Source organism: Pseudopipra pipra, chromosome 16 (assembly GCF_036250125.1).
Source record: "Pseudopipra pipra isolate bDixPip1 chromosome 16, bDixPip1.hap1, whole genome shotgun sequence".
Taxonomy (NCBI): Eukaryota; Metazoa; Chordata; class Aves; order Passeriformes; family Pipridae; genus Pseudopipra; species Pseudopipra pipra.
Window position 1 is genome coordinate 10892853 of NC_087564.1, and position 14417 is coordinate 10907269.

At 39.9% G+C, this 14417-nt stretch overlaps 1 protein-coding gene across 2 annotated transcripts in view; it reads right to left on the reverse strand.

The window, feature by feature from the left end:
* The window catches only part of PRKAR1B (protein kinase cAMP-dependent type I regulatory subunit beta), a 93980-nt gene that overhangs the window by 68348 nt on the left and 11215 nt on the right, over positions 1 to 14417 (reverse strand). For both annotated transcript variants that reach the window (XM_064673085.1, XM_064673084.1), the window contains exon 4: positions 11620 to 11711. In XM_064673085.1, the coding sequence (XP_064529155.1) occupies positions 11620 to 11711 (92 nt within the window). The remainder of the gene's footprint in view (positions 1 to 11619; positions 11712 to 14417) is intronic.

Below are 14417 nucleotides of genomic sequence, written 5' to 3' on the forward strand. Positions count from 1 at the left end.
AGCCTCCTAAATAATACCCCATCCTTTGTAACTGAACTAAAACAATAGTCTAGCAAGAGTCCCAGCCTGTGCCTATTTCAGGCTTCCAAGAATCAGTCGGGCTCCAAGTGCAAGAGCTTGGCTTTCAGGGGTACCGAAGCCATACAAGTGTTTTGTTCACAAGAGATGGCTGCTGACTCTTCATTAAGTGAAATAAATTTTCATGTCATCACATTTTGCCATCTTTGAAAATAAGCCCACAATATTCTGGAGCACTTCAGAAAGTGCTGCAAGAACCAGAAAAAGCAGAGAGCCAAGTTCGATCTGAAGGTTTCAAGCTATGGAAAAATCTGCCACATCCCAAGCTAATTTAAATTATGGATCAGTTCCCTGATTACTCTAAAAAGAAAAACTAAACTTTTCCAGTCTGAATGTGCCCAACTTCAGCCACCAGCTTTTGGATCTCACATGCCTCTGTCTGTTAAAGAGACTGTTGCTATCATTTATCTTTCCCTCTTAGATATGATAAATTCACCTTCATTCTGCTTTGTTAAACTAAATACAGTCTCCACAGACAAAACTGGGAAGATGCTGATTGCCTTAAAATAGCATCTGATGCTGTTTTTTGGATATGCACTATTATATTTTCTTTTTAATGCACCACACAGAGAAGCACATTATACTTTTCTAATGCAAATTTCAGCTGTCAGCAAGCATGTCTTTGGGTGACTTATAAATCTGAAGTTGAATAAATATAAAAAATAAAATCCCTACAAAGAAAGTGATAGTTTGGGAGTTTGCTTTTTTTCTGGGCGCAAAAGGCAAACTGAAAACCCAATTTCTTTTTCTGCCTTTTTAAAAAAAGAAAAAGAGAGAGAAAAGGAATCTGGTGGTGCCAAAGGGTGAAAGTATCCCATTTCGGGCAGTGTGAATATCTGAATTTAGCAGCTGACAGTGCATGGTGTGTCAGTCTCTTACAGCTGTTCCAGTTGATTCAAAGACCATCTTTGTTTCCTGAAATCTTAGCAACTGTTACTTTTCTCCAAAGACAATGATAGACCAGCTGTTACCTCACAAGATGCGATGTACTTCAGGTCAAAGTCTTTAGTAAGGAACTTGTAAAACAAGAACTAAATCATTGTTTGGGTTTGTCAGGTTTTTTATCATTAGGAGAGAGTTAGCAGCTTAACAGTCAAATAACTTACGCTTGGTATTTCCATTAAGTGCACTGGAATGACAGAGAAATTTCATCTGGTTGTTGAGCTGAATCCACTCTTTCTATGTAGAAAAAAACCACCACTAAATCTCATAGTATTATAGAATATTTTTTGTTTGAAGGTCAGTTTCTTTCTGTCTTTCCAAACACAGTGTTACTAAGCAGATGTCATCTCATAATGGAAATGCACAGGTCTAACCATCCAGAACATAAGGTGGGGATTTTCCAGAGAACCTTAGAGGAGTTAAACATTCACTTCCCACTATATATCAATCAACATGAATATCTAGTTCCTTTAAGCTCTTTGAACATCCTCTCCTAAATGCATAACTAAGCAGCTTAATCACAGAGTTGATCCTCCAGTACCGGTACCGGTAATACCCCCACTCGAAGACTCGTAGGCTTTCAAAGCCATGCAAGGCTGCAGAATCAGTCACTTAATGAAGACTTATTAGAGTAGGAGTAACTGTTGACAGGTTACCTACAACCCTTCTGGGGGCAAAAAGAAAGGAAGCAGCATTTTAAAGAGCTGTAGTTGAAATAAACCCTTGTTCGTCCACGCACAAAGACAAATTACTGCTTCCAGCTGCTCCAATGCAGAAGACAAAGACTTGCTGAGAAGAGGGGATGTTCTTTTATTCAACCTTTGTGTTTAATTCTGCAAAGCCTTAGCATTGAGTAATGTATTTTCAGAACCACTGCCAGCTAATTGTTGTGTAAAGAAGCGCACAAAGGCACGGTCACATATATGGCAGTGGTAGAAAAATTTTACAAGGCCTGTTAAATTCAGCAGTAGTTATAATTTTTCTATTTTATAGAGAGAGAGATAAGTTTAGACTCAAGATTTTTTCATGAGCATGCATGAGTACTATTTGCCTCAGGCTGTTTTTTCTAGATCTAAAAAGGATTTATGCAAATAACTTCTCTGCTTTAACTCTGTTTTTCAGAATGGGTGACATACTGCCCATATGTAAACCAGTGCTTTATGCAGAATTAAAAATAACCACCATTAGGCATGGCGCCGCCAGTATTTGTGATGAAGAATATAAACTGTCTAACAAAACACTGGGGGTGAATCACAACCTCTGAAAAGCTACAAACTGACAGTATTTGTTTCTCCAGATAAAAATATCCACTAATACCAAATGTGTGTGCTTTTAGTTTTGTTTAAGAGACTAACCTACCCACCAGGCCAAATAGTGACATCACAAAAAGCACATCCCTAGCACAGAGTCTGATGCTGTCAAGCTGTTGTAAGGGGATTGATACCAAAGCAGATACAATCTCCTGATGACTGCTGAGAGCAGAACTTCACATAACTAATTTAAAGACTGCTGCCTGCAGGCACCACAATGGTAATTAAAGACAATAATTCTTGGATAAATGAGATGGATGTACTGGAAAATAAAGTCAGTGCTAAATTCATAGCTAATCCTTCAACGGAGAATTGGATCGTTTATTTTCCAAGCGGCTGGGCAATTCTACCTGGATTCATTTCCATCTGTGCTGCCAGATGATTCTTGTCTCCAAAATCCATAACTTTTTCTAGTTTAAGCAGTATTCCTCATTGGCAAGCTCCAATTCAGCAGGACTGAATGTGCTTCCATTTGAACACATGAATAGTTCCTTTGACATCCATAGCAAGTCAATGGAACAACTCACAGTCAAACAAGCATTTTTAAATACCATGAGGAACCAAGGCCATAAACAAGGCATAAAAGGCACAAAGAAAAGCTGGATTGCCAGGAAGTTTACCTGGAAAATACCTTGTTACCCAAAGAAGGAAAGTTTTGTTTAGGTTGCCTTGGTTGATTTGAGTTTCCTCTTTTTTTGGTTGCTTACAAGTAGAATTCACAGTCCTGTCATCCAATAGGACTGAGGATCAGAAAAAAATCCCCCAAACAGTGAGGTTTTGCACCACTTTCTTCAGTAACAAACCTGTTACATGTGAATATAACTTGTACATTCACACCTCTTCTGCCCCCAAGCTACCACTCTCTGCTGACCACCTGCTGGAATTCCAGCACAGGTGAGGCATTCACACCCTTACAAACCTTCACAGGATGCATCTGCACTGTGTGCATTGGGATGATGCTGCATCTCCTCTCTCTTTTGCTACTCCCAAAAAGGAGTGGGAAGAAACCTGTCCAACCCTGTTCACAAAAACTCCTAATATATATAACCCAAGGAAGGCCTGTTATGGACTCAACAAAGCCCTTCACTCCCACTCTTCATGCCTCACTATGCAATTTCTCTCTCATCTCTTATTCTTACTTCTCATCTTTCATCTTTTCATCTCTCATCTTCTCATCCCCCCTTAACATCCATGTTGCCACAACATGGACTCTTGAAGATACAGAAATACTAGTGCAGCATCATGGGAAGGGAATTTTTCTTGCACTGCTCTGCACACTGTAGGCATATATGAGGCATGGGCAGAAGCTAAATCCGTGTTTGTTTTTTAACAAAAGAGTTAAGTTACAAATGCAAGGAAAACACAGGATGTGTAATGAATATGTCATAGCTGTGGCATCCTGTTTCTAAAATATCTTGCTCCTGAATGGTGCCGTCTTAGGTTTCTTCCACATATATGAGGCTTTCCAGCTGGCCTGCAGCCAGTGCTTTAATAAAACATGGTATTATGCAGAAGTGAATAAAGCTTATAGGAATAATAATGTCCTTGAAATTCGCTAATCACCAGAAGTTTCAAGAAGATTTTAATACAAGATCAATGGACAACAACTAAAATTCATCTGTTAGCTACAGAAAACCATTTTTCTCATGATAAATTATGCCTGTACTGAAAAAAACCCACCCAAGTCATCACTGACCCAGATAGAGAGTGTGTTTTCTGAATTCGAAGACAATACTTCACTGCAAAGGATCTGCAAGCACTTCAAAAAACATCAGGATGTAAAATTATTACACACTGAAAAAATAGTCTGAGAAAATAGATATATTTTCAGTAAAGACACGACAGCTAAGTGTATTAGTATAGGGGTGACCAACAACATAAATACAAGCTGAAGATTCACTGCCAAGGGAGTATTTCTGCAGGAAAGGATCCAGTGATTCCAGTGATCACATGCTAAGTAGGAGTCAAAAATATCTCACTGCTGGGAAAAATTTAAAGAAACAAGAAAGACATGGAACAATTAGAGAGAGTTGAGAACAATAAAAATGATCAGGAGTCTGAGGAACCTGGTCTGCAAAGGAAGATGTGGAGAATTCATCCAGCTGAGAAAACAGAAGATGAACAAAATAACAATAACCCTTCAAATAAACAAATAAATAAATAAATAAAAAGAGAAAACAAATATGCACAGTGAAAGAGTTTCCCACTACTCCAAGAGATCCATGAATTAAAAAAAAGTAGAGACAGCTAAGAAGCTTCTCCCATCCAAACACAGGAGAAACAAAATTATGTTCAAAGAGATTTGCCTAATCTGTTCTTAACAATTCTGGATCCTGCAATCTATTCAAGTATCCTTACCCCTGGAAATTATTACCACGTGTATAGTTTACATACACGTGGTAAATCATCCTCTTTTATGATTTAAACTTAATTCTGATGTTTTGTATTCAGGGGACAGAGATACATGATAACTCATTTCCCCTTTGTGGCAGCTCTTAATACATTTTAAGAACACTATTGCATCTTGATGCTGAAGAAGTCTTAATTTGGGAATGAATGTCTTCCAAATAGTGTTATGTTTACACCCAGTAAGTCCCTACAGGACTCCACTTTGCCACGGATCATGGCTTATAAAACTGCCTAAACTGCAGCACACAGGTTACTTAAAACACACTTGGTAAGAAGGTAACAGAACATTTTTTTCTGAAACAGGAGCAGTAAGATGATGGGATCTGCAACTTGTCTCCAATTTTACCTACAGTATCACAGCAGCATATGCCTTCCACAATGTTTGGGAGGATGCTGGGAAAAGCATAAGAATTTTTGCTTGAAGCAAAGTCTTGGTTGGCCTGCACACGAAGCATGAGTGCCAATGTTCACCTTTACATCTGGGCCCCAACAGGCACAGATAATAAAAAACACCCTTTATTCTCCTACATTTGCCATGCAGGAAACACACAAGAGTAAATGCAACACTGTGTGCTGCTGGAATAAATACAGCAGTTTTATCTCCTGTCAAGTTCATTTGTTGGTACTTTTTTGTACCTTTATAAGAGTTCAGCATTTTAGTAAAAGCATTAAATACAATATCCTTGTTTCCAAAGCAATTTCACACCAGTATACTGTTCACAGAAACAAATTTATTAATCCAAGTAATAAAATACACAAAAGTATTCTAAAAGCTGTTGCAGGCAATACAGCTGCCTGCACATTAATAATAAATGCTTCTAAAAATGATGACATTAGCTAAATATTTATCTACCCTCTTTACTTCTTGATGAACAAGTTTTACTTAGCATTTACATACAGATATGGAGAGTGTTTAACCTTTCTACTTCTTCGTGTGGTCAGGAGGCCACTGAGTTTCTGAACAGGGCCCAAAAGATGTGCCTCATGACTCAGCAGAGCAGCCAGGCACTGGTGACATCTTGAAAGCAGGAGAGACACTCACTCCTGCTGCTCTCAGTCCTGCTCTCTCCCCCACTGGTTCTGCTTCAGTTATATTTCCTTCTCCTCCTCGACAATCATCAGCTTTGGTTCCAACTTCCATTCCCACAGCAGGTCACCTTTGAACTTCCTCACTGCCCCCTCTCAGTGCCTGCCCCTGTCCAGTACAGACAGAGCATACTGTCAATGAAATGATGAAAAAATACTTTTTATTTTTATCCACAGAAGGAAAACGAACAATTTCTGCCTTTTGATTCCCCTTAACTATTTAACATCACAGCAGAGCCAAGTGGGTGTACTTGTATCCCAGCATTACATGATGAATGATAAAAAATCGTGGTAGCTACACTGCTGGGTTGGAAGAGATTAGGTCAGTCAGACTGGCCCCTTGTCACCAATTTTGACTTTATACACCATTTCACAACTAGGAGGCCTTAGAGGATGTTAATCCGCTGGATATCCAAGAGTGGGAGAGGAAATAAAATGCTGCCAAGTTATGGGTGTAATTGTATCTTTGCATAGACAGAAATCCTTCCCTGCCTGGCCGGAGCCAGAGCAGCAGGGAGGGCAGCAGTGCCGCCTCCGGCTGATCTCTCCCACATGCAAAACTCTCAGATGTCACTGCCCAAAAGAAGGGGGAAAGTTTATGCAAACTCTTAATGGTCTGCAGAATGGACCTGAATCGTGAAATCACATTTGAACCAGGGGGGATAAGATCTGCGAGGAACTTCTTCCCCTTATCCAGCCATCAGGATCTCTAGCACAGGCCACTGAGGACAACACTGGAATGTTGTTATGTGTGACTTCCTACCAGCATTCTGGAGGGACATCACAAAGATAGAGATGCACTTTCTGAAATAAGCACTGTAATTTCAACTATGATGTCTTTTTATTTGGTACAAATGCCATCATCAAGGCTTTTATTCAATTTTTTTTGTTTTTGCTAGGACTTCCTCTTGGATCACAAGGGCAATGAAGACCAGAGAAACAAGATGGCCTCTGCCCTCAACTGACGTTAAAGATAAACTTTTGCAAAGAATATCACCTATAAAAATGTTGAATTTATAATGCAGAAGTCCCTCACAGACATTTCAGTTTTCCCCAGTATAACAGAGGGGAGGGTGAACGCCTCTTACCTGGCTGTAGGTCCAGCTCCACAGACGTTTTCTCTCAAGGCTAGTTCATCCTTGAACAGACTGCAGAGCAATTGCTAATTCTTCTGGGTGCACAGCCTGGTCTTCTGCATCAGAAGATGTTCTGTGCTGCAAGGAGCTCCTTCACAAGCTGTTTTGCAGGGCTGTGCATATGTAAGGCTTTGATGAGCACCAAGCCAGGACCAGGCTGGTTCCCTGGCAGAACACTCTCTGCCTGGGAAAACTGTCCTCTTGGTGACCATCTCCACAGCTTCTGCAGGATGTTTGCACACCAGTATGAACTATGCTTTTCCAGAACTTCTTGCTGCAGTCACCTCTGAGCTTTAACCAACATGCTCCACTGCCCACCTAACAAAACCCTTTTGGAGCCATCTCTTCCAAGAGTTTTTGAGTGGAGTCACAAAGGAAGTAGAGCACAGAATAAACAGAGAACAAAGGGCAGAACCCCCATGTGAACATGTGGACAAACCCTCTGTCATCACATGGGGTGGGGGAGAGAAGGAGAGAGAAGTTAAAGCACGCATGCCTTGGGACCTGAAAGGTGATAGAACAGCATTATCACATCCAAGCTTCACTACCCAGGCACTGAACACATCCTGACTGCAGAGTAAAGACATCCAAACCTGGAATGAAGTGAAAGGGCTTTGTCACACCTCCCAGCCAGGGAAGAAAACTCCATCAATGCACATATGACATAAGGCTCCTCTGACAGACTGCAACTCAGTTTGGGCTGGTAGGCTCACTGATACACATCCATGTGTTCTCTGCAACTCATTAAGCTGTTTTGTTCATAATTAAGCCCATCACCTTCTTAACAGCCCTTTTTCCCCTGCAGCTTATAAATATTTACACTGCCTGTCAGTATTTCCCAGAAAATTTAATATAGTCCAGTATTTTTGTTATATGAACAATATTTTACTACTCAGTCAAAATCAAATCATTAAATATACCTATACCTATTAAAACACAATAAGAAATTAATCTTGTGAAGCCTTGATATTGCTTTAACTTTTTACAGCTAACTCCTCATCAATTAAGAAAAGGTTTGGATAATGAATGTGTGATACATCCACGTAAATCTGAGGTCTTGCTGTCAGTGATCATGTAACAAGGCAGCTCTAGGAAAAGGAGGAACCACATAAAGTATACATCAGGTGCACATGTGTGGAAACACAATTAAAGAGCCATGCATTCCTGGTTATGCAAATGAGAACAGCAGCTCCTTTACAGTTAAAAGCCCATTCCCACTTCAGATAATGGGCATTTTGCCACTGGCTTTGAGAGAACCAGGACCTTACTCCAGACTTTAATCAAGATCTGCTTGAAGTTAGTGGAAAAGTCCCATGGGAAAACAGCGGACTGCCACATCACTCTGCAGAGCTGCACTGTTCTTTATAATATTAGCAACTTTTGAACAGTTTGGCAAAAGTTGTTGGTAACTAGCTCTGCTGCTTTTAGTACCGTTGCAGTTACAGTTTCCCTTTTATTGCACTTTTCAGTATCATTTTACACCAGAGACTCTGTGTGTGTGTGCAGGGCATAGATGGCAACCCTGTTTGAAGCATGGCACAGGAAAAGATGTGATATAAAATAAGACTTGGAGAAAAATATTTCAGACACCAGTGCTAAAAGATGCTTGTTTACCTTAAATTCAGCATGACTTCTCATGCAATCAATCATTCCTATGGAATATCTGACACAGAGATAATATGCTACACTCTGCCTTTATGAATAAGGGTTTATGTCAGACATAAGGAGCTTCAGAGCTGCCAAGCAGCAAGTGCAACACCAGTCACCCGGGTGGCACAGCCATAGAGCAGACTGACATAAATATCTTTTCACAGAAGGAAAAACGGAAGAGTCATCCATTCTAAATGAGGAATTAAGCCCTGCTAGTCCATCCTTCCCACACCTGAACACCTCCCACATTTGGCCAGAGATGAAATTAGATGAAACAATGACACTGTCTTCAGTGTAGAAAGCGCTGAGGAAAATAAACACCAACACCACCACTGCAGAACAGAAAACAAAATCACCCCGCCTAGCTTTCCACCAATCCCAGAGCCCAAACAAAGTCATATACCACTTGCTTGACTGAACTTCAAATCTGCATCAATAAGATGCAGACTGGAAGTGATGGCGATGGGATGCTCCAGCTTGCTGACTTCTCCGTGCTTGACAAACACAACCAGACAAGGGCAATAGAGCACGATGTCAAGAGTGAGCTCAGTTAAATGCAAAAAGAGAACAACCTATTTGTTCACTGCAGTCTTGCCTGCAGAGCAGAATGCATGCATCCTTCTCTGAGTTCCTTCTTTTTTTTTTTTCCCCAATGTCAGCAATACCTTGCTGTGCTTGTCATGAGGCTTGAATGAAGCCCATCGACACATCCCCGAGCAGGGAGATGGTATAGAGATGAATATGCTCCAGTGCAGAACCCAGAAGTTTCTAAATCTTTTGACAGCAGAGGCAGAATACACCTGGTCAAGCTATAGCTGGAGGGCTGCAAAAGCAAAGAGTCTACAATGCAACATGGGAGTCTGTGCACATCCCTTCACTCCTATCATATATCCATGACAGGACAGTCTGCCTGACAGAGGCAAAGGGACACAGGGAACGGATAGGAGAAACCACATGATCATGATGTACAATCAGGACAGTGCAAGAAAAAAAACTTTTCCTTCAGTTTCTGTGTCTCACTCTACTTTGATAACGTTACTGAAATGTCCCTTTTCCAGCCCTAAAACCTGTCCTTTCAGTGCCTGTCACGTCAGCATGCTGACAGTATAATCAAGGATTTATAGCAGTTCTGTACAAGAATTCTCTGCTGTGGGAGAAAAAGCTAGAAGAAATGTGCAAAGTTAATCCTCTTCTAATTACTCCAGAAATCTGCATGTTAACGCAGTACCATTAAGATTGCAAAGTAATTAAACTGTGTAAACATCTGCAAGAAGGAGCAAAATTTGCACAGCTGGAACGTGCTTTGACTGCAAGGATTTGAGTAGCCCCAGCAAAGGATTGTGCTGCTGATGTTCTGTGCCAGAACTAAAAGCGTCAGTACAGACAAAGTTTTTGCTCTTTCTAACCATAGAAGCACAGAAAAGTGGGGTTGGCAAGGACCTCCCCACATCAGTGTCTGCTGCAAGGCAGGACTGACACTGCTTATGTCATTCCTGGCAGACCACAGTCTAATCTGTTCTTAATGGCCTCAGATGGTGGAGACTACACAACCTACCCAGGCACTCAGGGACCTCTTCTTGGATCTGACTTGACTCTCTCCTACTGCACTTTAAATCCGTTACTCTTTACCCTCTGGCCCACACAGCAGTTTATTCCTCATATACTATTATTCACACACAATTATAAGCTATTATTGCATCTCTCTGCCCCAACATTTATTCTGCAGGGCAACCAATCCCATTCTTCCTTCAGAAGTGATGTTATCTAGGTCTGTGATTGTTCCCACTACCCTTCTATGAACTTCCTCCCACTGTTTATTCTTGAAGTTCAGTGCCCAAACTGGACACTGTGTTACAGTTGGAAATCTTTCCAACACCAGGACTTGTCTTGTATGTTCTGTTTATTTACTCCAGTAAAACATTAGTATTTTCAAAATAGCTTGACATTAATGACTGTTATTCAGAGGATGAGTCACAATAAGCTCCACGTAGTTTTTCGAGGAACTACCAAAACTGCAAAACTGTCTTATAGTTATAAAGGTGTTCTCCCTGCCTAAGGATACTTCTCTGCCCTTGACTTAGTGACAATTCATCCTGCTTTTACTAGAACATTTCTTCACCCTGTCAGCATAATTCATGACTCTGAATTCTACTCATGTCTCCAAACGTTTTAGCAGCCCTTTCCATCTTTAAGTCATCTAAAAACTCAACACTCATTGTCTGTTCCACCAAGGTCACTAATGGCAATAATGACGAAAAGCAGACCAACCCCTCCCACGCTTCAATATATCTTTCCATTAGAATGATGGACTAGTGATAACTGCTACTTGGTATGGCAAGTCAATCAGTTTTGCAAAGACTTCATGGTGGTTTCACTGAAGAAATGCTTCCCTTGTTTTTTTATGAAACCATCATACACATTAATGCCAAAAACGTGACTAGAAGTCAAGCTGTTTGGCCTCCATTGTGTCTCTCCCAGCTACACAACTTGCTACTCAGTTCTAGAAAGATATTTTCAAGTTTTTAAAAGTCACATTGGCTGCAACTGAACTCCTTGGTCTCCTTCAGGTACTTAAATATAATTTTTTTGTCCCAGTTTTTCAAAGAACAAAATAATTTACCTGTAATTCTCTTTTACCTCTTTACAGACATCATGCTTTTTCTTTCCCTCTCTTCCAGCACTTGACCTATCTTCCCTGAGTTCTCAGAAGTAATGACAAATGCTTCTGAGAATGATTTAGCCAATTCTTTAAGTAATATAGAATAAAGTTCATCAGGCACAGTTTATTTGAAAATTTTACATGTGTCTGAATACATTCTAACACCTGTTCTTGTCCTTTTTTAGCTTGTGATTTTACCCTCTCTCATAATACCATAAATGCTTTTGAGGGTGCACCTAGTATGACTCAAATGCATCAGTGAGAGTAGTTTCAATTCCTGAGTTAAAATTTAATTTAATTTCTTGTCCTCAGACCAAGATATTCCTTTAAATCATAAAGCACCTCATACCTTCGTTCATTGTCATCAAGATGAGCAAAGAGCACATTCTTGGAGATGGCCTTTGCCAGAGCAGTCATAGTTTTATAGTCCTTTGGAATAACCTGTGGAGGAAAGAATAAAGGGTAATTACATGCCTGGTTGTATTTCTTCATAGATCGTGAAATGTATTGAAAATTCCATTTTTCAAGGAAATGGATGCAATTTGATTTCAAATACTGAGATAGGATGAGGCTATAATATAAAGCTACTAGGAAAGTAATGAATTACAGTTTTGATAATGTGAGCATAAGGATTTATGTTTTCAGAATGACACCTAGAAAAGAAATATAAGATCAGGGATGAGTGGGGAGAAGGGTATCCAAAAAATACTATAATTAGCAGGTACTGGCAGCTGTGTAGTCTCCTTTCAAATCTCTTGGACTAAGGAAAACATATTTCCTTGGGTCCCCCCCCAACAATATCAGAAGCAACCTATTTCTAAAATTAGGGAATTAGCAATATTTCTTTAGGTAAAAGGTAAAAGTGATGTAGAATCAGATCTCACAAAGAATTATCTATATTTATTTCACAGGGAAATACTGTACTGTGAAGATCTGAAGTTAAACTTTGGCTTCAGACATCATTTGTATTGACTGCTGTAGTCATTAGACTACTGAAGTCATTAGACTACTGAAATTAAGTCTACAGGAGTATATATGTATAAACTGCATGGTTGTATCAGAGTGATATGTAATCTAATTTATCTAAAAGCTTAAATTCCTCAGTGTTAAACAAGCATTTGGCCAGTATCTTATTCTTGGTTTTTACCCTATCAAATGAACATTGGATTGAATTGCAGTCCTGAACTCTTGCTCTGTTAAGAAAGAACATCCAAGCTGTTCAGCTTACTGCTGATGAGCCAAAATGGTAGATAATCAAATCACTAAGACATTCAACTCCAACCTTTCTGGCTGATTCTGAAATACCACAGACTAGCCTTTCTCAGTGTAAATTTGCAGCAATGAAAGCCACAAGGCTTTGTGGGTCTGTTGGGGCAGGGACTCAGAAAACAGGGGAGAGATTCTTGAGATGTAACCAGGCACCTGACCAAAATCCAGCGCTGGGAAGAATCACTCAACCATTTCTTACATCACTCTTCCAAGTAATACTGAATCTTCTCTTCAAGCTGATAACTCTCTTTAGAGCAAGATTCCTGTTCTGTTAGTTGTTTATTATGTCATGCCAGATGTGTTGACAAATACTGCTTTCTCTAGTTCAGGAATGAAGCAACGAAATAACCCTCCGCAGGGATCTTCCTCAGTGCTCCTCTGAATGGAGACATGCCATGTGCTTGCTCAAACCACAAAGTTAAATCTCTTTTGATTTGCTCTCCAGCAACTTAACTCACTGCCTTGCCTTTAGCACTACTCATTCCACAGCTCACCCCTTCAGGGGAACCTTCAAATTGGCTTATGACCCAGATGTGTTTCTATCCAACACCTGAATTCAAGTCAGAGGTTAGTCCTGACTACTATCTAAAATTCCATCTGTTTCCAATAGTCTAACACAACCTTTGCCTTGCTTTTTACCCTTTAAGATTTCACAATTTGTCCTTTCAGTGTCTACCTTTATTTCTGTATTCTGGAAATCTCTGTTAAAAACACACATCCATGGGATTCACCATGGGATTCATTTGCTTATGGCAGAAGACAAAGCACTGACACAAACTCTTCCAATGCTAGTTCTGTATTCCTTGCAGCATCTGTGGCTTTACAAGAAATCGTCCCCTAAATTATTATTATTTAAGCTCAGTCAGTTCCTAGGATATTAAAATCATAATAACCTTAATCACAGAACACACAGAACATGATTTGTATTGCTGCTTCTGGTTCTTGCCTATCCTTGCTACTGTCTGGACTTAAAGGCATCACAGTCAAAAAATGAAGAAAACAAAGTTAACTTCAGGTTCCATTAGAAACATAACAGAATTACTCAGAGGGTAGGGGGAAATATTTCCTCTGATTTTCAGAAGAGTCAGATGGAACCCATAATAAGCTCAAACAAACGTGATCTCTTCATGGAGGTTTTTTAGGGGGGGTATTGCGAACTGTGCAGAAAGAAGTGTTTGGAAGTGGCTTTTGAAGTATCATGCAAGTTTTTTAACAGTGCAGGGCATTAATAGCTTGACCACAGTGCAGTTAAAATTTACTGTATACATGCAAGAATTATTTAACTGCCACAGGAATACTCCTCCATATTTGTTTTAAGGATGACTGGCTCTCCTAATTCTTTGTTTCTTGGGACAGAAGTGCCCAGAGCAGCCAGTGAACTTGTATCATAAGTGAGTGACAAAAGCACATCTGACTGCAAAGGCAAAAAGTATTCTGCCAAGAAACAGTGACTGACAAAATGTATTCCCATAAAGAAAAAGCTCTTTGAGTTAAAGCTACTCCAGGCGTGCACAAAAGCACATTAGTAGCATCTGTCAACCTTATGAAATATATTTTGAGCCTGGTTCCCTAAACAAACATGACATATGCTATTGTAACATCTCTCTTTTAATAACCTTTGAAAGCTTTAGACAGCTTCAAACTATTTTGCAGAGTTATTAAGAGATCTCCAAGCTACAACATAGCTAGATACTTTTGTGAAAAAGGCAGTTAAAAAAAATAGAAGCCCAAATTAGAGCTCCTAGTGAAGAAATTACCTCATTTGGGATTGGCATTCCTTCAAAGACAACGGTCACATAAAATTGCCCAAGTATGGTCAACAGATTTCCAAAATCTGGTTAGGTGGTAGGCAATCAACGTGGAGAGCCACACTGAGGA